Source organism: Monodon monoceros, unplaced genomic scaffold, assembly GCF_005190385.1.
Source record: "Monodon monoceros isolate NGI ecotype Baffin Bay Population unplaced genomic scaffold, NGI_Narwhal_1 Super_Scaffold_21, whole genome shotgun sequence".
NCBI lineage: Eukaryota > Metazoa > Chordata > Mammalia > Artiodactyla > Monodontidae > Monodon > Monodon monoceros.
The window spans coordinates 99,271,402-99,297,716 of NW_021703778.1; the positions used below are offsets into that span (position 1 = coordinate 99,271,402).

Below are 26,315 nucleotides of genomic sequence, written 5' to 3' on the forward strand. Positions count from 1 at the left end.
AGGAAGGCACAGGCTACAAAAGACCAGGAAATAAAAAGCTCTCCTATTTTCAGTAACACTGAGGCACAGACTCAGAATCCATTTGGTAACTGGGGCTATAAACAGCAATTAAAAGAACAAAATGGAAGAAAATACAGGTTTTATTCTTCAGTTGTTTCACTTTCCCTAAAATCTTGACATGTTTGAGCCTCTTTCTATTTAAGGTTGAAACAGTTCAGCACACGACAAAAAAAAACTCAAAAAAGGTGCCAACTGGACCACAAAACATTGAAGAAAAGGCTTAATGCAGTTCCCGAACTTTTTCATTAGGATCTAAAAGCCATTTTCGCAAAAGAATCTCCACTTCACATCAAAGTTACTTGTCTCCTTAATTCAACACCCACCCCAATGAAACACAATTTGAGTAGTGTATGTTGGTATGCATAATAATTATGACTCAAAGAAAAATATATCTAGTATATTCTAGGGGTTTTGTGGAGGCCGCTGTGAAACAAAGAATTTGAAGTAAACAATTATAAAATACAAAAATAAAAAACCAGGGTATTTATTTTTTCTCCAAATTCCTGGTTTAATAAGGACTTGTTTATTTTGAGGAAAAAAGGTCCCAAACATCAGGCTATTCACAAAAATAACCCACAGTATCAACTTTAGAAAACAAATCTTAAGACTATTACACTAATTATTTTTCTAGAGGATCCATTTGACATGCCAACTCTCATTCACAAAAATACATTGTTACATTTGTGTTGAACAGCCCCACACAGCTCTTATGTGGGGTATAACACGCACACCTCTAATTCAAAGCTGTTCTCAGGTGCTACTCAACTAATGAGACTGCCTTTGTAGTTAGGGAAGCAACTACTGAACTTATGTATGAATGGAAAGAACTGTACTCCCTGCATAACAAGAGATTATTTTGGAGACAGTTGATAAAAACCATACATACTTTTTATTGTTAAGTCATAAAGAGGTATCAAAATTAAAAGCAAAAATTACAGGGTAAGACTTAACATAACTACTAGGAGCATCAAAGGAAGTGAAAACGGGACTAGGCGCAGGGCAATGTGAATTAATGAACATGGGAAGGACAAGGATGGGGACAACAGTGAGCATGTGCTGAAGATACTAGGGGAGAGGATCTGGTGAAAATTTTGATCTTAGACAAGCGCCTAGGTAAAGAAATAATGGGACAAGATTTCTAAACCCCACTATGTGCTTAAGAGTCATCCTCGCCATTGGCGCTGTCTCTGTCATCCTCTCCTTCCTCAGCCTCTTTTTCATCATCCTTGATCAACTCCAGCTGTGAGAAACAGACACAAATAGGATGGAGTTAGAGGCACTCCATGTGTCCCTGATCCCCCCTCCACCACCTCTTTCTTTCCTTTCCCGTGGTTTTCACCTGGTCATCCCCCCGATCTTCATTATCATCATCATCCAGTAGGTCCCCCTCCTCAGCAGAGTCATCTGCCACCCCCTCAGACTCCATCTTCACATTAGTCTCATCTTTCTTCAGGGAGCTGCTGCTCTGCTCCTCTTCTGACTTATCATTCTTCATCTCTACTGCGGATGAGAAGGACAAGTCTGTCTAGGGGCAAGTAATGTCCACAGGATGTAGACAATCCCCACTGATGATCATAGAACTGCAGCACAAGTCTATATCCTCCCACACAAATGTCCTTCCCAATTCAAATTCCACAAGTTTCCAATTAAACTGCTTTATATCCCACTATGCCAACATACACTTTCAACTATCTTAGACAGCTACCTCTACTTTACACCCAACAAGCAAAAGGACCATTTACCTCCTTGTTTGCTCTGTTCCTTCTCGATTTTTTCCAGGTTTTCCAGCAGAGAATCCACTTTTTGTTTTATCTGAGTCAACTCCTTCTTAATGGCCTGAAGGTCATCTCCTTTCACTTTAATACAAACAAAACCCTAGATTAGAATCAAATGTACCAGAAGCTACCAGTTAGCTATACACACACTCCCCCACTAGACTATACAACACACTCCCCCACTAGACTATACAACAGTAGTCAACATGAGATCCTTGGAGAGAAATGGAGCCTGTACCAGACTGTCCTAGTTATGGGGTCCACCGATCTTTTAGTTGGTAGCTGAAAACTGAATCTAATGTGCCTAGTTCCTTAGCAACAGCATTCTTACTTTTGTAGGTTTGCTAAAGACCTCAATTCTATTTTAAAAGCACTTTACCAACATATTTTACACAATGAATGGGCGCCCCTCAACTCCCTAAAATCTAATGACTTTTTTCAAATTACCAAGGTCTTAAGGATAGAAGGCTTCCTAGAGTTGGCCCCTTAATCACTATTGTCTCATCTTCTATTATTTTGATTATGCAAAGTTATTTGTACAAAACCTGAACATTAACTGCACTAATTTCCATATTTCAACATACAAGAAATATCAGAATCACAAAGCTGCAATAATAATACATACACTTTCCAGACTTAGAAGATCCCCGCTGTCCACTCTTAGAATTGAAGCCACTTTTGCCCCTTCGTGAGGTGTTTCCTGATACACGCTGGCGTTTCGAGGGCACTACAGCCCGAGCAATAGGAGGAGGAGGAGGAACACGTGCTGGGTAACTGTACATCCTATTGGATAAAAGGAAAACAGAATTCCTTCACAACTAAAAATAAGTCAGGAAGATTCCAACAATGGTGTCCTTGTAAAATGATAAATCATTGTCCATTGTTCCGCAATTATTTCTTTTTGCTAAGCTAATTTCATTCAAAAGGCCAGTTTACTCTTTGATATTTTTAATACTGCAGCTACTTTTCTTCAAGAAAATACTACATATATACACACATATCCAATGATACGGTTGGTTGCCTTAAGCACTGGACATAAAAGGTTTCTGTGTATAATGGCAGTATTAACAGAATACTTTTTACAGTATTTCTACTTTTTACTTTGTACTTTTTACAATGAATGGCCTTTACCTTGATCTTATTCTTTTCACATATACACTACAATAAGCAATCCATATAAGCCAAATAAAGTACTTACAAAAGACTGCAATTAACCAAGTCTGCAAACAGAGCTTTTGGTCGCTAAATCCCTGATCTTTTCACCCACAGAAGCATACAAGTAATTATCACTAGTTTGTAGTATTACATTAAACCATATAAAACTGCCAATATTAACCATTTTTGGCCTATAGAAACCGGTATTTCATGTGTTGTTAGCTGGGTGTACATAGCATTATCAATTCTAACATTTAGCACTCTCCACTCAAAGCTCCAACAGGACAGAGAATACTGTCTATGTTGTTCACTATTCACTACTGCCTAAATCCACTGCCTAGCACACATTTAGCTTTCAAAAATCACTGACTGCTCAATTGCTACTTCCACTGGATAAGTATCCCAGTGATTGCTAAAGATATACCGAAGTGATGGCCTGGTATTGAAGCTTCCATTTGTAAAGAGAAAAATCAAAATACAACAAAAAAACTTCCCACATGGACATCAGATCTAGACAGTCTCTTTATTCCATGCTGTAACTTTTACAAAAGCCTGTGGCAGCATATGAAGCTAAGACATACCTGTAGGAAAAAAACTTGTAATTCTAGTTCTGAACCTTTTTGGCTATTAACTTAACAACCCACCAACTGTTTCTCTGCCTAACCGCAAAGCTCTGAAATTTTATAATGCATCAGTTAACTTTTTTTTTTAGGATTATTTATTTATTTATTTATTTATTTATGGCTGTGTTGGGTCTTCGTTTCTGTGCATGGGCTTTCTCTAGTTGCAGCGAGCGGGGGCCACTCTTCATCGCGGCGCACGGGCCTCTCACTGTCGCAGCCTCTTGTTGTGGAGCACAAGCTCCAGATGCGCAGGCTCAGTAGTGTGGCACATGGGCCTAGTTGCTCCGCGGCATGTGGGATCTTCCCAGACCAGGGCTCGAACCCGTGTCCCCCGCATTGGCAGGCAGATTCTCAACCACTGCGCCACCAGGGAAGCCCAGGATTTTTTTTGATGTGGACAACTTTTAAAAGTCTTTATTGAATTTGTTACAATATTGCTTCTGTTTTATGTTTTGGTTTTTTGGCTGCGAGGCAAGTCCCCAACAGTAACTTTTTATTATCACTACCTCCTTCCATTTTTATGTAAAGCTTTTCATCTTCTGGCCCAAAATTTTCCAAAGTATAATGATCCAGAAACTATAAAATATCAGTGTTCAGAAACTACTTTCCTTTGTGTAAGGTGATGCTACTTTGTACAATTTGTGGGGGTAAAAAAGTGAGTTATCCACATCTTTAGGTATGGAACATCTCATGCCTCAGCCCTGTTGAATTCAGAGATCTAACCTACCTTCCAATCTACTCTCTCTCACTGGCATCAGTCTCCAAACCAATGAGCTAGCCATTCCACATTCCCTACACGCCAAGGCATTGGAATTTCCTTTTGAACCATACTAGTTCATCTAACCGGGGTAAATCGCCATAGCAAAAATGAAGAAATGCAGTCTACTTTCAATCTATGTAATGGCCTCCTGAACACAAATGGAAGTCAAATGCTCTAGTTCTCTAAAGAAAAGTGTATTTTAAAAGATCAACTGGTGATGCTTTTTAGTGCCACAGAACTTAACTGCTGGTTAAGCAAAAATGGGCTCTCAAAAAACTCACAAAGATTCCTCTAAGGAAGTTTAAGTAGACCTTGCCTTATAAAATGCCAAAGTGCATCAATGTGAAAACATGAGGCAAAAACACAAAGAGAGAAACCATACCTACTGTGATAACCCTTAAAGTCAAAGGAATAGATAAGAGGAAGCTCAGTATAAAAGCTTCAAGAACCAGCTACAAATTAAGTAACCATTTTCCCCACAGGAAAGCTATACAAATAAATCACAGGAGGCATCAAAACAGCTGCTGATCCTCTAATGATAAAGCCCAATCTTTATGAAAGTTTCACTATTACCAGAGGAACAAGCACTCAACACTAAGAGAATTATGGCTGCACCTTGAATCAGAAATTTGGACACTAAGTGTTGGTATAAAAACTAGTCAGAAATAAAAGGCAATTAAAATACCATTTTAAAGAAATTAAAACATTTCTGGACACACATTAGCTAATAACATAAACAGATAAGACAAAATCCTAATCTCCAGGCTAAAACATAAGCATTACAAGGCATTTATTAAATGTACAGGTTTTCAAAGGCAAGCTTTTTAAATGACTAGATGTAACACATAGTGATCTTCAGCCTCAAAAACCCTGATTAATAATAATACATTTCAACCACTACGAAAGTATTGATAGAAACAACTAGAATAAAGTATTAGTGGGCTTCCCTGGTGGTGCAGTGGTTAAGAATCCACCTGCCAACGCAGGGGACACAGGTTCAAGCCCTGGTCCGCGAAGATCCCACATGCCACGGACCAACTAAGCCCGTGTGCCACAACTACTGAGCGTGCACTCTAGAGCCTGCGTGCCACAACTACTGAGCCCGAGTGCCACAACTACTGAAGCCCACAAGCCTAGAGCCCGTGCTCTGCAACAAGAGAAGCCACCGCAATAAGAAGCCACAACGAAGAGTAGCCCCCGCTCGCTGCAACTAGAGAAAGCCTGCACGCAGCAACAAAGAACCAATGCAGCAAAAAAAAAAAGGTATTAGTAAAAACCTACGTTCTCCTGAATGTTTATTTAATGTACTGTAACTGTTTCCACTCTTAAAAATTGGATAGATAAAAAATAATTTTAGGCATATTCATTATCAAATTCTGAAAACCAACTAATTTTCAGGTATCGTTGCCCACAAAAAAATGTGAATAAAAAATAAATGCCATTGGGCTTCCCTGGTGGCACAGTGGTTGAGAGTCCGCCTGCCGATGTAGGGGACACGGTTCGTGCCCCGGTCCGGGAAGATCCCATATGCTGCGGAGCGGCTGGGCCCGTGACCCATGGCCGCTGAGCCTGCGCGTCCACAGCCTGTGCTCCGCAACGGGAGAGGCCACAACAGTGAGAGGCCCACGTACAGGAAAAAAAAAGCCATAATGTGAAATAATTTATAGGTGACAGCAATCTAGTAAGATCACCCCCCCCACTGACAATACTGATTTATCAAATTCACTTTAAACATGCAATCTCATTATAATTTCATTCAAGGGTTAGGAGATATTTTTTCTTCCACTTCATTATTTTTCATCTACAACAGAAAAATTTCAAGATGAAGTTTCTTCCTCATTACCTTTGATTTTCCTAGAAAAGGGACTGATTTTATAGGGTACTATGTTTTGGGGCTTTACAATGTCTGAGACTCCCTGAAATTGTCTGCTAAAATTCTGTGAATGCTCCGACTTAGAACAATCTACAACTTCTACAATTTCAATTGTACGTTTCCCAGTATATCATCCAGAGTAAACCTTCAGAACACACCCCTTACGTAACATTATGCTGTACAGTTTTGTAGAAAAGGACTTTACAAAATTTATTTATCTTTGGCCTTGTGTGGACTGAAGCATTATACTGCATGAGCAGAATATCAACTACTGATACTCATGAATACCAGAATTTAAAAAACTGTTCCAAGAATCAAGGCCTTCAATAACTGGCATCTTTGAACATTATAAATGTATTCCTGGATATTTCTTCCTCACTCTTTATAAAACCTTCTGAGAAACCATATTTGAATGATTTAGTTAACTATTTTGCAATCTTTTTTAAAACTACCAAAACTTCCACCGGATTATATTGACGGGTACAACCCCATCAAGTAGACTTTATATCTTACCATTCTTTTTTTAGTAATTAACACAATGAAATTATCTTAAATTTATTATTGAAGACTATGGTATACAATTCTAACATATAAATACTTATTAAAAACTAATTTTTTTAAGTTCACCCTAATCTAATTTTAATAGTATATATTTCTTTAAATGTCAAAGCTTTATTTTACAAATGAGTAGACTACTGACTTTAACTACATAAGGGAAAAGTGCAAAAAATGACAATGTGACATGTTTAATTCAGGTATTAAAATGAAAATATGAAACTGTGTTATGTCAAATACTGACCCTCAAAACCCATTTTCATGATGTAGTTGGAATTCATCCTGTTGAGCTTTAAAATAAACTAGCGAAATTCTTAGAATTTGTGTTTTATTTCTAAGATACAATTTCGAAAATTGTTATTTGTAGGCACCCCTCCCCAAACGTTGCCTTGAGGAGTCTGGGAGAAGCCAAACTAGATACAAGGGTTAACACTTGTTTTGCTAATACAATTTGTAGATAGAGTTCCAAATACCAAGGTAAATTTGCATAGTTGCACTTTATGGTCCTTAACTTTCTTCAAATTGCCCTTTATGGTCCATTTAAGGATACAGATTATCTGTATGACAGTTAAAATTAGTAACAGCAAGTACTTCTTATCTAAATGATAAAGGGACTAAATGATAAACCAGTCTGCTGTACAGGATTCATTCAATATATAGGGTCACCCAAACTATCAAAATTTAACTAAATAACAATTCTTTAACTAAAGGGAAAAAAAACACATAAAGAGGTTATTAGTACCTCTGTAAGGTTTAAGAACCTTGCCCAAAGTTTGGGGAACACCACATGCACTGCTGCTTACAAAGAGCAGGAATCAACAGCCTCTATATATGTAGAACCAATGGTAGCAATCAATGATTGGTTCTGCAATCTTCTTTTGAAAAGAACTGTTGATATTAGTATTTAAGAGATATTTTTGCAAATTCAAAGATACATTTGATTAAAAATTGTCCCACTGATTTTATTTTTTTATTTTTGTTTTTCTGCGGTACGCGGGCCTCTCACTGTTGTGGCCTCTCCCGTTGTGGAGCACAGGCTGTGGACGCGCAGGCTCAGCGGCCATGGCTCATGGGCCCAGCCGCTCTGCAGCATGTGGGATCTTCCCGGACCAGGGCACGAACTCGTGTCCCCTGCATCGGCAGGCGGACTCTCAACCACTGCGCCACCAGGGAAGCCCTGTCCCACTGATTTTTACAAACAGTTTTGCAAGAGAGGGAAGAAATACCGAATGTACATACTCATTTTAAGATGCATCCAATCTCACAACTTTTAAAATATGAAAAGTTGCTTCTTAAAATTAAGCAACTATATTGAACTTTCTTGATGGATTCATAGGAAAGCTATGTTAACATAAAACTACATGTTTCATAGGAAGGCAATTTGAAAATTCACTTGAAAAAAAATAATCTGGGTGATAAAATGCAGATTGCTTTGAGTCCTAAATCAATCTTTTTAGAAACAGGACTGGATCCAAGAAAATATTAAGGAAAAAAACCTTTTTAATCCCTGGCTTTGCTTCTGTTTATCAAACTTTCCATCCAGGTGATAATCTTTTCAAGACTCCTCAATTTCCAAAGAATTATACTATTACTCATTTGTCATGATGTCCTCAACATATCCAAAAGATAATGTCTTAAACTCAGTGTGGTCCAATTTTTACTTTTTAAAAAGCTGAAATTAAAAACAGTATTTATGAAAAATACTATTTATAAACAGTAAGTTAAGAACATATAAGCTCATTCATTCCTATATTCTCATATTATCAAGCCAGGTCAGAGTACAATTCTCTCTTTTCACTTACAATAAAATTTCTTTTAAGGAGTTGTCTGAGAAAACAGATTTGTGGTTGCCAGGAGATAGGGTGGAGGGAAGAGATGACTACAAAGGAGCTTCATGGCTAATTTTTGGAGGTATAAAACTACCTATATCTTGACTGTACTGGTAGATACATGGGTACGCATGTAAAAACTGTACACCGAAAGAGTAAATTTTACCATATATATATATATATATATATATATATATATATATATAAAGTTTTCTAAATTGTCTCCACAATTTGTCTTTCCATTCTCTCTTGAATCTCCTTGTAAAGTTTTGTGCCCCCACCATTATCAAAACCTACCCTTATCACTAATGATTTCCACACATGCTACTGCCTACTTTACATCTCTCAAAGTGGATATCTAATAAGGAGGTTAAATTAACATGTCCACAACTCATTTCTTATATTCACCCCTCACCCTGGTTCCTTCTATGTTCTCTCCCTATCCACTGTTTCTATAAATTCCAAGCCAAAACTTTGGTGACATCTTTGATTCCTCTCTTAGCCCTCACATAGATCTGGAAGCAAATCTGTCTGCATTAACTTCAAAATTCAACTACTTCTCACCATTCCCACTGTCACCTCCCTGATCCTTCCCCAAATGATTGTATAGATAATTCCATCATCCACTTATTATCTATTTTCAGAATAATCTTGTTAAGACATTACAATTAAGATCCTTTCTGGGCTTCCCTGGTGGCGCAGTGGTTGAGAGTCCGCCTGCCAATGCAGGGGACACGGGTTCGTGCCCCGGTCCGGGAAGATCCCACATGCCGTGGAGCGGCTGGGCCCGTGAGCCATGGCCGCTGAGCCTGTGTGTCCGGAGCCTGTGCTCCGCCAACGGGAGAGGCCACAACAGTGAGAGGCCCGTGTACCGCAAAAAAAAAAAAAGAAAAAAAAAGAGGGCTTCCCTGGTGGCACAGCGGTTGGGAGTCTGCCTGCCGATGCAGGGGACACGGGTTCATGCCCCGGTCCGGGAGGATCCCACATGCCACAGAGCGGCTGGGCCTGTGGGCCATGGCCACTGAGCCTGGGCGTCCGGAGCCTGTGCTCCGCAAAGGGAGAGGCCACAACAGTGAGAGGCCCGCGTACCGCCAAAAAAAAAAAAAAAAAAAAAAAAAATCCTTTCTGCTCACAACTCTCCAATGGCCTTCCCCCTCATTCAGAGTAAAAACTAAAGATACACAACATCTTAACAGTGCTCTATATGTGTTCAACCCATTCATCTTCTCTGAGACCATCTATTTTCCACTAGTACCCCTGGTGCACACAACAATGCCTCATAATATCTTAACAAATAGTTGTTGAGAAAATAAGTGACTTTCCTAAACTGGCCTCTAGGAAAGAATTTATCACAATTCATCAACAACAGATAACAAACCAAACCTACCCATTTAAGGAAAGCCAGTAGGATTAGTCTGCCTTTTTTCTAGCTTTATAAAGACTATTGGGAGAGTTTTTCCCTAAGAAAATCAGACAAAACTTGAATAATAATCTACCACAAAACCGAATCCTTTTTCAAGCTATTTATTACAAAATAAAAATCAGATCTTGTGCCTATAATGTATGTAATTTGAGCCTATTATGCCATGCTTCCTGTAAGGAAATCACAAAGACAATTTTCCATAGATGAGTTTTTCCTGCTATTATACTTTTTGTACCTTATTAATCTGTTCCCCTTGCTAAACTCTACTAATCTCACAGTAATAGCACATTTATCACTGTAAAGTAATAAAGGTCCCGGAAAAAAAGTTTATCCACCTAAACAAGTCAAATTCTATTTGGTAGACTCTGTTTCTTATTCCTTGGATTACAGTTTAAGAGGGTATCAAAGTAAAATCTTATCCTGTTTATCAAAAGGATATGTCCTCTTTCTTTCCTTGAAAAATAACATTAGTTTCCTGGATATTCTTTCACTATTCCCAACAGCTTTGTTCCAAAACTACAGTCTGGGTTCTCTAACTTCCGTAAGAGCAGTCTTCACTCATTATATTTCTCATATCGAACACTACTCAAAATTTGTTATACCTAGTTAGGACTAACTTTGTAGCACTCCAGACGTGTACTGTCCAGCTGAGTAGTGACTGGCCATGTGTGGCTAATTTAAAACAAATTTAAAATTCAGTTCTGCAGTCATGTTAGCCACATTTCCCATATGTGGCTGTCTACCACAACAATAGTGCACATATAGAATCATCACACAAAGTTCTATTGGACAGCGCTGTTCTGGCTTGTTCCTTCCAGACATCTACCTATACCTATATATAATTTCCAAAGAGAGCCTAGAATTCTATAACTTTAAGTCTATAACAAAAACATAACAAACTAGCTAAATGTCCTTAGTATAAATTGATAGTTACACATCTATGACCACAAAACAAAATGGTGAAACTATTAAAAAAAGCTAAAAAGATTAATAATAAACCTCAAAAATGATATTAGATACTGTATCCAGAGACTTATATCCAGAATATATGAAAAAGCTTTACCCAATATAAAACTGGGCAAAGGATCTGAACACATTTCTCCAAAGATGAACAACAGGCAATTAGCACATGAAAACCCAACATCAGCTTTTAAGAAAATACAAATCAAAATCACAATAGGATAATCCTCACACTAGAATAAACAACAAAGATACATAATAAAACAAATGTTGGCAAGGATGTGGAGAAATTAAAACCCTCATAATATGGCTGATAGGAAGGTAAAATGGTACAGATGCTTTGGAAGACAGTATGGCAGTCCCTCCAAAAGTTAAACAGAATTATCATTAAGACCCAGCAATTCTACTCCTCGGTACACACCCAAGAGAAATGAAAACATATGCCCATGCAAAAATGTGTATACCAATGTTCAGAGCAGCATTATTCAAAATGTGGAAACATCTCAAAAGTTTACCAACTGATGAAGTGATAAACAGAATGTGGTATTATCCAAGCAATGGAATATAATTCAACAATAAAAAGGAATGAAGTACTAATACAGGGTGTAACATGGATGAACTGTGAAAAATTCACGGAAGAAACTGGTCACAAAAGACATCTCATATGATTCCACTGACATGAAATGTCCGCAATAGGCAAATTTATAGATAGAAAGCGGATGCTAGGCCTCGGGATAGAGGAAGAATAGGGAACAACTGCTAGTAAGTTGTTTATTTTTGCGGTGATAAAATGTTCTAATATTAGATAATGGTCATGACTGCACAACTCTGAATATATAAATTGAACTGTATACTGTAAAATGAATTACATCTCAACAAAGCTAGGTTTTAAAAAAAGAGAAAATTAACATCAAGGAGCTTGACAAAGTATACCCGGATGGAGAATGTCCTGAAGTAGATTCCTAAAACAGCAGAGGTTACCTTTCCATTAGGTAATAATGTACCCAAAACACCACTTAATTCAGAGCCAAAGCAGATTCTTTGATCTAGACTCAAATGCTTCCCCTTCAAATAAATATCTCCCACTTACTCAACAAGAGTCCAGGACACAAATTTAAGTCCAATAATATCATATTTATGTTCAAAGTATAGTCATACTAATATATGCACGCATCTAAAATCTTTCTGCCAACTGCAACATGATCAGGTTCCCGTAAGAAAGAACCAACAAAAGGGCTCTAAGCAAATGAAAAATTTCACCCTATGCCTAAAATGACATCTAAACTGTCACCTAAAGAGGCATCTCTTAGCTTTTCCAAGTAGCCAAGAACCCTCTTGCTCTCTGAATCACATGCCCTTTCCAAGCAGATGGTCGCACTCAGTTCTCCAAAACCTAAATATTTCATGTACTCTTCCTTCATACACACATACAAAGCCCATCTCTTGGGTCCAGTGTTGCTCAGGAATATCAGAAAATTGGAAGAAAAGGAGGGAGCCAAGAAGACAGCTCCTCTAACACCAGTAAGATGGGTGGTGGTGCCTCCAATCCATGTACTGTATTTTTTGACTTCTTAATTCAAAACCTAAAACACTATGCCTAGAACAAAATAAGGGCTCAAATATTAGTTTAAGGAATATGATGATGGTCAGTCTCTTTTACCTGTCTTGCATTTCAATGGAGATTCCCCCACCTCAACTTCCTTTCTCCACTCTCTACCACCAGCATACCTTAGTGGAAAAGATCTGTAGGGTAAGTATCAACAAAATTGCTTATTTCCCAAAATTCTAACGACTAACTCAAAGCTTCCAAACACCTGTCACTTAGCAAAAAGGTTATGCCTTTGATGGCGTAATTCTAGTCATAAAAGATAAAAATCTCAGCTTTACTTGACTATTTTCTCCCTACAAAGCACCTGCTCTCATAACTTTGACCCAATAAATCATGCCAAAAGCAGTCTACCTCAGAAATTTCTCCCCATTCCAACATTTACAATGGTAACTACACATCTTTTCCTCCTCCAGTTTCTCTTTTCTAGTCATGGAGTTGTTTATAAGACATCACTGCTAATATGACACAACTAAATATGCCATACAACTGCCCTTGACAACCAACATTCTTTCCAATCACAGCTGGCTGCTTCCCCAAATATGCTAAGGATATTCATAACTGTGTATCCTAATAAAGATGTACCCTCACCCTATCCGCCTAAAAAACCTCCTGCTTAATACCAAAGGCAGGTTCAAATACTGCCCTTTGTGAAACTACCTGGAGCTCTTTAAATTTTAACAGGGGAGCTTATAGCTCCCCAAAGGGCAACACAATTCATCTTTCTATGAGACAATCCTGTACAAAGCAGGACACACAGCAGCCCCTATTAATTTCATAGCACTTTCTTCACTGTATAATATAGTACATATCATACATGTACCATATTTGATCTGCCTGTAGATTTACTTCATTCCTCTATTCATGGTGTACTAGCAATATTTACTTAATATATTTGTATGTGGAGTAATAACAGCACTCTGAAAAATCTCTAGTGGAACAACTTCACAGTTCAGTCACTTATACATTGTTGACATTATTATCCATATGCAACTTATGATAAGTTATGTATTATAAAGTCCTCAAAGACCACTGAACTAAAACCAGGGTCCTTTTGAACCAGATCTTTTGCTTACCAGGTGTTTAACATATCTCAGCTATCATACTATAGCCTATTATCAAATCTGACTAAGTGCTCCCAAGTTCTTTATAGAAGAATGACTGAGAAAGAATTACTCCACTGTCCATAACTGATATTTCTTTTATTCAAATTGAGACACAATTCGCATACCAAACCACAAAATAAACCCTTTGAATATGTACAACTCAGTGACTGTTAGTATTCTCACAAATTTCTGCTATCACCACTCTAATTCCAAAACATTTTCCCTGGGTGATCTTATAAGGGAAAGAAAAGCGGGACTACAACTGATTACAGAAAGTACATCTGAAAGCTTTTCCTAAAAATGGATATGTTTTTACACTTAAGAAAACACTGTAAATATTTGTGGCAGAAATCAGAAACACTTATAAATCAAGCTTGATAAGAATATTGCCAGGTTAGCTGTGACAATTTCATACGTGTTAGCCTACCGAAGAACTTTCAGATCTACTTTTAGTACATTCCAATCCTCTTGCGTGAAAGATAGGATTCCTCAAAAACTATAGCTTTAAAAAATTTTTTTTATTGGAAAAGCGTTGATTTACAATGTTGTGTTACTTTCTGCTGTACAGCAAAGTGTATCAGTTATACATATATATATCTCCATTCTTTTTTAGACTCTTTTCCCATATAGATCATTACAGAGTATCAAGTAGAGTTCCCTGTGCTATACCAAAAACTACAGCTTTAATGCCTGTTAGATATCTCCAACAATGTGCCAATTATTTTTATTACAACACTTTCGGTACAATAGCACAATGTGCCTTCTAATGATCAGTAATTTCAAAAATAAATGACTAAATATCAATGTGGAAAGAGAATTAAAATAAATAAAGAGAAATTAATTTAAGCATTTGAAAGAAAAAACACTCAAAGGAACTGCTTCACACAAGAAGTCCTCTAACAGGAACTATTCCAGCAACAATTTCCCTAGAAGCAACAAGATTCAACAGGACACAAGTCGAACTGGATCTTTGTCAGCTTACAGGACTTATCAGACTTTCAACATCAATGAACAATATGTTTTGTACTCAAGGGTAACTGATGCAACTCTCCTAGTTTTATACACAGACCCCCATGAATATTCACCCAACTTTTAGCCTTGTATTCCTACCAGAAAAAAAATGTTAAATCTTTGAGTAATTATAAACTATGCATGACAGTTTATAGCATATTTGAAAGAGCTGACAATGTATCTGAGTGACATTAACAACTCTATCTAAAGTGGTAGTTTCACGCATGTTGGCACAATTTATGTTAAACTCATTTAAGAACTTCCAACATCTATTCCATCAGGAATGGCCTTAAGAACAAATAAAAAGACAGGCCTAATTTACATAATTTATGAAAAAGGTAATTTGCGTTAAGAGTACAGAATCCAATCTGCTGTCTCCTCAGAAGACAGCATACTAAAATATAAGTGACTCAGTTAAATTTTAATATTTGATTATCCTCCAGTTTTTTTTGCGGTACACAGGCCTCTCACTGCCGTGGCCCCTCCCGTTGCAGAGCACAGGCTCCGGATGCGCAGGCTCAGTGGCCATGGCTCACGGGCCCAGCCGCTCCGCAGCATGTGGGATCTTCCCAGACAGGGGCACGAACCCGTGTCCCCTGCATCGGCAGGCGGACTCTCAACCACTGCGCCACCAGGGAAGCCCTATCCTCCAGTTTTAAAGGTAGAGTATTTATAACCTTTAGGACTTGATCACCAATACCCACGCAAAAATACAAATCACTCTAATTCTCCTAACAAAACATCATTTATCACTTACTCCCTGATATCTAAAATATATGTATCTCCTTAAGAAACACCCAATGCCTTCATTCTTAAAGTTTCTAACAAAAGTCAGGCTAATGATGATTAAAGTGCATAATACCTTCATGAAATATTCTGGTCTCCTCTCCCACCTCTCCCATGTCAAAAAAGAGAAAAGAAAAGAAGAAAATAGCACTTGAATCTCAACTAGCCTCCAAATCTACCCCACTAGTTCACAGGGAATACAGGTGGCAGAGGAACATGCTAAACAACACAAAATACAACCTGCAAAATCTGTGGTCTAAAAAAATTTCCAGTCTGTGGAACACTGATGAGATTATTTTAACTATTTTAATTATAAATGGTATTGTCGTTATGTTTATAAAAGCAGTCTTTATCTTTTACTGATATACTACTTTCTTATATATGTATATTTGAATTAAAAAGTTCCATAACACAGAGTAAACAAAAAAGTTGAAGTAACTACTAAACAGCATGTCTAGAAAACAAACACCAATCAGTCTTCATTTCACTATGAAGACTTCTGCCACATAAAGAACTCTAATTATGCTAGAGATGTTAGTTTTTGTGGAGAGGAATGGTGGGGTGTTCATGATTCCCTTCATTTTGATATCACAGGAATATTCATGCTCTAAAAAGATTGGGAATTCTTGACTGATTAAAAGCATAATAATATTTGAGGGTTATTTTATAATGCAATCTATCTTCCACGTTGCCTTTAGTCTTCATAACAACTCTATTAGTAGGCATTATTATCTCCATTTTAGGAATAAGAAAACTGAGATGACATATATGACTCTGGTCATAACCTTTTCCACTAAGTGATTAAGTCTTTGGATTCCTCAATTATTCTTTTCTCTGCTCTGTATCAGCTGCCTCCCTAACATAACAATAGGTAGTAGAAATGTCAAATTTATGTCTTGAAATATTCATGTGAATTTCATGTTCTTCAGGGTATGACTAAGAACTAAAGTGACTAAGTAGACAGATTTAACCTCCATTTACATAACAGGAAGCAGAGCTTTCAGCACATCTCACAGCCAATTTCCCATCTTCTTAAGAATCTAACAGCTGATTCAGGATGTTACTAACTGTATCTTAATCTTGTGAATAAAGTATCTTCAGGATGACTTCTGAGAGAAAACTATACCATTTTCCTGAGAAGTTTTTCCATTCTTAAAATGTTCGTTTCCCCAACAGACCTCAGTATATATTTAAGTGAGCTCTTTTCCAGCTACTATTTGGTTACTCCATCACTCATCAGAATTCTTTTTCTACTGGCTGAGATTAGAATGGAAGGTCAAAGACATTCCTTTTCACTGACACTCCATAATATCAAGCAATACAGAGAATAACTAAAGGTCTCTCTTGCCTCTTGAAAAACTGAAAAGTGAGGCCAACAGTGGTGTTGTCACCTTTTTTTTTTTTTTTTTGCGGTACGCGGTCCTCTCACTGCTGTGGCCTCTCCCGTTGCGGAGCACAGGCTCCGGACGCGCAGGCTCAGCGGCCATGGCTCACGGGCCCAGCCGCTCCACGGCATGTGGGATCTTCCCGGACCGGGGCAAACCCGTGTCCCCTGCATCGGCAGGCGGACTCTCAACCACTGCGCCACCAGGAAAGCCCCCATGTCACCAATTTTTAAGACCAAATAGCAGTGGTAAGAAATTTGAAGCTATTTCTGCAAACATCTAAATGATTTCACTCTTCTCTGCTGTCTCTAACTCTTTTACTCAATTTTGGAATTCCTCAAAACAGCTTTTCCCAAACTTATTTAGAGTAGGATGATAAAGGGATGGTCAAAGTTTCACTGCCTCACCAAGACAACTAAAAGTAAAACTTCAGAGGACAATTCTCATGAAGGTAGAAGTGTACACTGTTAAAATTTTCTATACACTCAAAGTCATACATAACTTATCCCTATCCACACATCTACCAATTTTCTCATGGCTTTTTCAAATACGAATGCTATTCTGTAGGCACAAGAAATCATAATCATTATTCCAACCTCCCTGCCTTTTAGAACTGTATCATCACCCCCAATCTACAATACAAACACTTCAACATTAACTCCTAAAGCAATCTATATTGTTAATTCATTATATATGCTTATTGCATCCTATTTCATATTGGTTGGTTTGCCCAAAGGAGACTATTGGATTTTTAAGGTTAGGAATCATTTTTTACAGTTTTGCTGCAATCCCTTACAATGCAAAACCAAGGGGCCAGTATGCAATAGGGAAATAATGAAGAGAACATGATACTGCTAATTTAGTCCCATTTCATCATTAGGCAAGTCAGTCCTTACTTTTATGTGGCAAACAAATTAAAACATTTTCTCTGACAATATATATAAACTGATTCTTTGAAATCAACAGAAACGTCACCTTAGCTAGTCTACCTCTGACAATTTTGGGGAAGGTATTTTTTCATTATGTTCTGGCAGAAAGAGGGGGTTTTATTTGAAAACATGTCTTATTCATTACTACAAAATGGAACATTACTACGCAATAGAAAAATAAAATGGTTCTCACTAGACAGCTTCTTTCTGGAATAGACAAAACATTTTAAACATACCTGTCATAATAATCCCGTTGAAAGTCATAGTCCAAGTCAAAAGAGGAGCTGAAAAATAAATACCAAAGAGGATTAATTTGGAACTGTTGATGTAAATTCACAACAGCCGATGGGAAAAAAAAAAAACCCACGCTAAACCAACCCAACAAATAGATCAATAGATAAGCATGAACTAACATCCAATCATTACACAACAGATCTCTAAATTCCAATCACCTTAGGTCACTGGCCATTCAGTGGCCAAACTGCAAATTTAGGTGTAAGATTGCTAAAATGTCAACACACAACATTAACAGCTAAAATAAGAACATGGAAAAATACAATAGTAAATTAAACATTTTTATGTCATCCTCCTTCCCTCTCTCCCTCCCCAGCTTCTTAGAAGCTAAATAACTCCTCTTGAAGGACTGTAATTTATGCTTTAAATACCAAACTACTCTTTAATAGTAAAAACCTCAGGGAATTCTAATAATTCTCTGGGAAATGGGGTAAAAGGAGGTATATTAACACAAAATTAATAAAGCATTACTTTCGCACATATAAAACATACTACAGTTAACCCTCCCCACATCCAGAAAACAGATAGAGAAGATGCCCACTGATGGACACAATGCAGTTATAAATAATAAAGTTCCGGACCTGAGTAGAGGGGACGGAGAAGGGTGTTCTGGTACTGACCCGTACATCTCCGCTGCAGATCGTTTCACACCTGCTTTTCCTCGGTTCACTTTTGGCTCTGCGGCCAGATTAATATCTGAAAAAAACAAAAACAAAAGCTTTAATGACACCTCCGTTGAGGGGTAGGGTGGGGTGGGGTGGTCCTCAAACTACAGCTTTTTAAAGTGTACATGGCCATACATATCAACAAAGGTCAAAAGATGTACCCCACCATTCCTTGTCATATAAAATAGGCTCAAGAATTTTTTACAAGGTTTGGACTTAATCTTCCATTTCTTTGTCCTCTGTTCTGTACCAACAAAGCATTCATTATGCAAAACACATTAAGTTTGTCTCTGGTACCTTCTACCCTCACCTCGCACACTTCAATGAGAAACTCTCACCATTCAGAGAGTGCTCACTCAGTTACTATCAAAGAAGAAAAGTATCAGTGACCAACAGTTGCCTTTCCAGAAATGATTCTGTGTATTTAAAATAAGCACAAATATTAGGAATGAGTAAATGACCTCAGAGATATAAATATATAGCAATTCATGAATTAATATGGTTGAAGTATGGCACCCTCAAAATTATCCCCAAAGGGGAATTTTTAATTCTCCTTACAAACAGGATAACCTGAAAAGTTGCATATAAAATACTTAAGAAATACTGTGCAAGGCTGCTCTGGTAGAACAGTGGTTAAGAATCCGCCTGCCAATGCAGGCGACACAGACGGGTTGAAGCCCTGGTCCGGGAAGATCCTACATGCCGCGGAGCAACTAAGCCCGTGCGCCACAACTACTGAGCCTGCGCTCTAAAGCCCGCACGCCACAACTACTGAAGCCTGCGCGCCTAGAGCCCGTGCTCTGCAACAAGAGAAGCCACCCAATGAGAAGCCCACGCTCCACGATAAGGAGTAGCCCCTGCTTGCCGCAACTAGAGAAAAGCCCGTGCACAGCCACAAAGACCCAACGCAGCCAAAACTATAAATAAATAAATAAATTTATAAAGAAAAAACAAACGAAACTCTATTTGGAGAAACTACTAAAAAAAATAGAGAAATACCGTGCAAACAGCGAGATGCTTAAGTAAACAACCTTTACATGCATGCATACACACAGTCCAAGAAAAGGGAAAGACGCAAAAAAAAAAAATCCTAGTTTCCATATACAGCATAATTTTTAAAATACCTATGCCAGAGTACCCAGCTGCTTGCCATGCCACCCACTACCTATGAAAGAGTTCATGTTCTCCCTCGTATTTTAAAAGAGACCATTTGTCAAAAAACAATTAGCCAAAAGCTAGCCAGCTCTCCAAAACTCAGTTTAAATGACTAATTGAAAAACAGACATTTAAGTACACTGTCTATTTGCTAAACACCATTACATTTATGAATAATCTTCAGAGTTCTTGGCTCACTAAACATTTCTAATTTTTAATATGTAATGTTTATTAACAACCTTGCTTTTTACAGTTTTTTTGACTTTGGAATCTTAAGATTTTACAAAACTAAATATAGAATTTTTAAATCAATTTAAAAATGTAATAAAATGAAACAGAACTAAATTATGTATCAGTTGATTATACAACCTTATAGAATAATTATTTCATGTGATTCTAAACTACAGTATAGTTGACTCTTGAACAACATAGGGGTTGGGGCCCTGACCCTCTGCACAGTTGAAAATCTGCATATAACTTAACAGTTGGCCCTCCTTATCCATGGTTCCGCATTGGGGGGTTCAACCAACGTTCCTGTAATACTGTAATACATATTTATTAAAAAAAAAATTCCACGTATAAGTGGATCTGCGCAGTGCAAACACATGTTGTTCAATCAAAGGAAAACTGTACTAAGTCAATATCCAAAATAGAATATATAGTAATAAAATGAACCTCAAATCTAAAATAACATCTAGTAATCTTAACTTTGGTAAAAACACCGATGATTGTTTGAAACTGCGGTACAAAGCGCACGTAAAAGCATACATTTTGTTTTCTTAAAAAAGTAATGTGTCCCCTATTCTGCCCAAGATGCAACTGAAATTCAGTAACGATAAACACTCCTGGTATAACAGGTTTCTAAATAACTCCCATTAAAAGGAGCCAACAGTCTTATGAAAAAGGGACAAACTCCAGGATAGATCAAGAAATACACAGATGACCTGGAATATCTTGTGGTACCAGAAAGCAAGGAAGCAATGCAATATTAGAAGAGTAAGGTCTCAAGGACACAGGAACCAACTTGAAGGTTATCGATCCACTGGCCAAAGACGAAATATCCTGAGCTCTAAAGAATGATTTGCAATGGACTGAACATATGTAATGCGATCTAAAGTTTAGAATATAAACTGTTTATCAACAGAGCTCAGATCTCATTTCTCAAAATTTGAACATGCTAGACCACAGAGAACCCTACTGGGAGAACCAATATCTAAAACAACCTTTTATTGAGTGTAACATACTGAACTAGAAGCTTCTCTTGAAACATCTCAATTAATCCTCTCAATTTATCTAATTTCTCTTGACAATCCCGAAGTATTATTACTCAGGTAAGAACAGATAATAAACTGAGGTCCTATTACCTTCATTTTAACAAACGAGAAAAATTAAGGCTCAGCCAAACTAGGTAGACTGCCCAACACATAGTTGTGAGGCCCCAACATACAGCCCAGCAATCTAACTCTAGAATACATGACTAAGCTATACTGTCTTCACCCAGTCGACTGTGCAGTAAGACACAGCCATTTTAAGCAGCAATAGTACCTTATGAAATATCACTCCTATCTCCCCTACCTTACTCAAGACTGCCAACTAAGAGTTATCCAGTCTCTACTAACACAAAACGGCCTAATAAGTAAAATCCTCTTTAGCCTATGAAACCTATAAACCCAACATTTTTATTAGGCTAATGTCAGTCATAACATCCAGAACACCTCAGACTGTTAAGTTTATGCAGAGGGAAACAAAGAGAAGACATGAACAGAAAAACTCTCAGATCTGAATTATATAATCAATGATATAATCAATATAATCAATGAAAAATTAATTCAACCCAGACCTTACCTAAAACCTGGCCAGCAATCATTCTGCCATCCTCTCCTGCCACAGCAGCCCGGGCATTTCTCTCATTAACATACTGAACGAAGGCAAAACCCTTATGAACAGAGCAACCCACGATTTTGCCATATTTCGAGAAGATTGCCTCCACATCAGATTTCTTGACCACAAGAGTATTGAGATTCCCAATGAATACACGGGAGTTCATGGAGCGAGGATCCGTCTTGTTGGTAACATTGCTGGCCATTGTCTTTGATGGTAAGGTGCTTCACAAAGCTGAAAAACTGAGAGAAAAAAAGGCATTCAGGTGAAAAGATGTTAAAAACAAAACAGTCCTTGATAAAAACCTGTTCTACTCTTATTTTGAACCACTGTGACTACCTACTACCTTATTTTGAACCACTTTCAGTCAACTGAAAAGGATCTCATAGCAGCAAGTATATTACTATTCAGAGACTAGAGCCCCCTGAATAAATCCTTATAGAAATTCAATCTCCTCTTCTGTAGTATATTCCTGCTAGATTATCCCTTATGGCGGGGGGGGGGATCCTCTTCACAGATTATTGCCAACACAATCTTCTTGGGCATTATTAATTCCAAGTGACCTCCCTGTTTTAAAGTCCTCAAGCAAATTAGAACCCCCTAAGCTCTCTACCACTGACTTCTTGTTTTTCACCTTCCCAGTCGTGCTAACCTATTTCTTGCCATCTATCATCAATAACTCCACCTTCTTGCACACTGCTTTTACTAAAATGAGTCTCACTCATTCCCGCGGATACACAGAACTCCAAATTCTGCCCGCAAACTCTTCTGCAGCTAGATGAATGTGGACCTAACACACTACTCTTCAAGTGTAATTAACTTTATTATACAAAAGCAATATACAGAACCAATTCATTCACTCTGGAAATAATCTATTTCCAGGTACTTCAACTGATTTATAGTATGCCATAGATTATCAATACCATCTTTTTTACAAAATGTAATGATTCTTTAGTTTTTATGTGAAAATATAATACAAAATATAGCTGGAACATTTAATAATGCTGGATGGTGATGATGATAAAACTACCAGGTAGAACACTGCGTGAATCAAAAAAGAACCAGGAGACGGGCTTCCCTGATGGCGCAGTGGTTGAGAATCCGCCTACCAATGCAGCGGACATGGGTTCGATCCCTGGTCCGGGAAGATCCCACATGCCATGGAGCAACTAAGCCCATGCGCCACAACTACTGAGCCTGCGAGCCACAACTACTGAGCCTGCGTGCTGCGACTACTGAAGCCCGTGCGCCTAGAGTCCATGCTCCATAGCAAGAGCAACCACCGCAATGAGAAGCCCGCGCACCACAACGAAGAGTAGCCCCCCCCCCAGCTCGCCACAACTAGGGAAAGCCCACGCGCAGCAACAAAGACCCAACGCAGCCAAAATTAAATAAATTAAATAAATTAAAAAAAAAAAAGAACCAGGAGAACCAAGGAAGAGGGTACAACTTTCCTCAGACCGTTTCAAAACAAAAATGATCTTTATGTATGTTACAGAGGCACAATCCTGTAATTACATGGAGACTCATGATATCATTTTAAAGTGCAGATGTTTTGACATTCTTTAGCTTTTGTATCAGTCTACTGCTCCTTCCCACACCAAAGTTAAAGAGTTTAAGATGGACCCGCCTTAGATTTAGAGTAACATTCTTAAGATTATTTCCCATTCATCCCTTTGAAAGGTACTGACAACAAATTAAACAAAAGATACCAGTGTCTAGTATCTCTTAACTTTCCAATCCTCAAGATAATCGTAACAAACTAGTTTTCGTGGATTATGTAAAAATGTTTTATATATACATACATGTAAAAAAAAAGACAGTATAACATTTATACATGACCACCACCATTCTGACCCTTAAAATACCTAGTTATTTCATAAGCATACTGATTTTAAAGCTGTAAAGCTCCTATCCTTTCTGAAATTCAAGAAACAGCCTGTCTTTACTTTGCCTTCTAAATTACACCTTTATAAAGTTTATTTTTTGACTAAGCAGTAAAAATTTACCTCACAGTGGCTAGTGAGAATCACCAACAGCCTTTCAACTTAAGTGGGAGCACCAGAAAGTCTTAGAACACCAAGAGGAATCAAAACAGAAACCTACTAAAAGGCCTAACTGGTTTCAAATACTTCTGCTTGGCTCTTAAGGTTTGCTATTAAGTGGGGACTTAAGCCAGTTTTCAGCAAATGTTTTTCACAAACAATAAATATACCAATAGCAATTACAGGTAAAATCTCCCTTTTTAAAAAAAAATTTATTTATACTTCGCTCCGTTGGGTCTTCACTGCTGCGCACGGCTTCCTGTAGCTGCGGCAAGCAGGGGCTACTCTTCGTTGTGGTGTGTGGGCTTCTCACTGCAGTGGCTTCTCTTGTTGCGGAGCATGGGCTCTAGGCACACGGGCTTCGGGAGTTACAGCACGTGGGCTCTAGAGCGCAGCCTCAGTAGTTGTGGCGCATGGGCTTAGCTGCTCCGCGGCATGTGGGATCTTCCCAGACCAGGGCTTGAACCTGTGTCCCCTGCATTGGCAGGCGGATTCTTAACCACTGTGCCACCAGGGAAGCCCCCTCCCTGGGTTTTAAAGAGAGTAACAACCATGGGTAAAGCATGGACAGCATTTACAACAGAACTTTGTGTCAAAGCATCCATCCCAACCAAAACTCCAAAATGCACGCTGCTAAGGGCAAGCCAACAGCTAACACACACGGTATCTATCACTGTGGGAGAAGCAAAGAGAAGCAACGGCAAGCCTAAAAGACCCAGAAATTGAAGAATACCAAAACACCCAGGTAGTATTTATTGGAAAGGAAAAGGGAACCAATGTCAGGAAAAGCAGTTCCAACAGGGAGAATTTTGCCTGCTCCAATAGTGGGTGAGTACAAGGTACTGCAGCTTAACGGTCTGAAGGTGCTAGAGCAGCTCAAGTCTCTATAAAATCTCAATACCAACTCAGAAACCCCATATGCACCATTCCTTTCTCAATCCCTTTCGTCTCCCTAAAACTCCTTACAGTAGAATCACTTTCCTCCTTTTAAAATAGTTCTATTACCTAAATGTATATCCCTGCATAGTATAGTCTTACCCATTAAAACAAATTTGACGTGGTTTTTTTTGTGTGTGTGGTACGTGGGCCTCTCACTGTTGTGGCCTCTCCCGTTGCGGAGCACAGGCTCCGGACGCTCAGGCTCGGCGGCCATGGCTCACGGGCCCAGCCGCTCCGCGGCATGTGGAATCTTCCCAGACCAGGGCACGAACCCGTGTCCCCTGCATCGGCAGGCGGACTCTCAACCACTGCGCCACCACCAGGGAAGCCGTGATGTGTATTTTAAGGCTCTTTTTATAAGTCCCCCTTTAACTTAAAATTTATCTGTTGAAGAATCCTGGGCATTTGTCCTGCAGTTTTTTCCAGAATTTCATACCCTCAGTATAATTCCACATATACTTCTGTCCTTTGTATTTTCAGAAATTGGAGGCTGGGACCAAAGGCTTGATTGATCAGACTCATGTGTAACACTTCTGTAAGATTATATATAGGTGGCATTATCTTTTTGTGGTCAGTAATGCAAAAATTCTACCAGATCTCTCTAGGGATTATGGTCCCTCAAGATTCTAATATATTACTTAGAAAGAACTTGGAAAATAGTTTATCAGTTCTTGCATCTTAGTAACAGTTTGCCTGTGTCCTTTATATTTGTCAGTTTCACTGGGTATAAAAATAATTGAATAACATTTTATTTCCTTAAATATTTTATTCCATTTACTTCTGGACTGTCACAGAATCATTCCAAAGTGTAAACCTTGCTGGCAAAGTTGTATTTTTCTCAACTTGAGTAGAAACTGCAGGGTTTTTGCTTTATAGAAACTCATTAAGCTTTTTTTTCTTTTTAAAGACTTAACAGAAATGGAATAGTGTATCTGAAGCTGCCTCATGGGTCACCGAAGTTTACACTTTGGAGTCACCCTCATAAGACAGGTCAATTCCTCCTAGCTTTTTAAAGATAGTATCAGTGAAGGAAGAAATGGGAGAAAACTGTTCTGACTGGGTTAAAACTCAGACCCAGAGGGTATAGTCTTAAAGAACTATATCAGATTTTAAGTGTGAAAGCAAGTTGCAGAGAAAGGGATCAGTTTTTGCTTTTTACTTTATACAGAGCTGTAGCATTAGGTTGCACTGGGTTGGCCAAAAAGTTCGTTCGGTTTTTCATAAGATGGTATGGAAAAACCTGAATGAACTTTTTGGCCAAGCCAACATTCTACATACATTTTTGTAAAAGATTTTAAACTCAGTATTCTAATTACCAGCAATTGCAGTCTTTAGAAAATTCACAGATTACTTTAAATGACACGAAAAATTACAATAAAATGTTTAAGTTAGAAAGCAGTATATATAATTGTACAATACTTAACAGGAGGCATATATACCTACCCACATAATAATTGTGTGCTTAGGAAACATAGGGCAGAAATATTTAAAAATATTGTT

The 26,315-nt window shown here is 38.1% G+C and overlaps 1 protein-coding gene across 13 annotated transcripts in view; it reads right to left on the reverse strand.

Moving 5' to 3' along the window:
- Positions 1 to 547: 547 nt before the first annotated feature.
- HNRNPC (heterogeneous nuclear ribonucleoprotein C (C1/C2)) overlaps positions 548 to 26,315 on the reverse strand; it is a 47,405-nt gene continuing 21,637 nt past the window's right edge. For 4 of the 13 annotated variants that reach the window (XM_029236682.1, XM_029236684.1, XM_029236683.1 and 1 more), the window contains 7 exons: positions 21,796 to 22,073; positions 18,712 to 18,826; positions 18,073 to 18,120; positions 2,461 to 2,618; positions 1,803 to 1,916; positions 1,400 to 1,560; positions 931 to 1,300 (listed from right to left, as the gene is read on the reverse strand). In XM_029236682.1, coding sequence (XP_029092515.1) covers positions 1,217 to 1,300; positions 1,400 to 1,560; positions 1,803 to 1,916; positions 2,461 to 2,618; positions 18,073 to 18,120; positions 18,712 to 18,826; positions 21,796 to 22,036 — 921 coding nt within the window. In that variant the 5' untranslated portion in view covers positions 22,037 to 22,073 and the 3' untranslated portion in view covers positions 931 to 1,216. Of the gene's footprint in view, positions 1,561 to 1,802; positions 1,917 to 2,460; positions 2,619 to 18,072; positions 18,121 to 18,711; positions 18,827 to 21,795; positions 22,074 to 26,315 lie in introns of all 13 variants that reach the window. The other 9 variants (XM_029236689.1, XM_029236688.1, XM_029236687.1 and 6 more) reach the window with 8 other exon arrangements.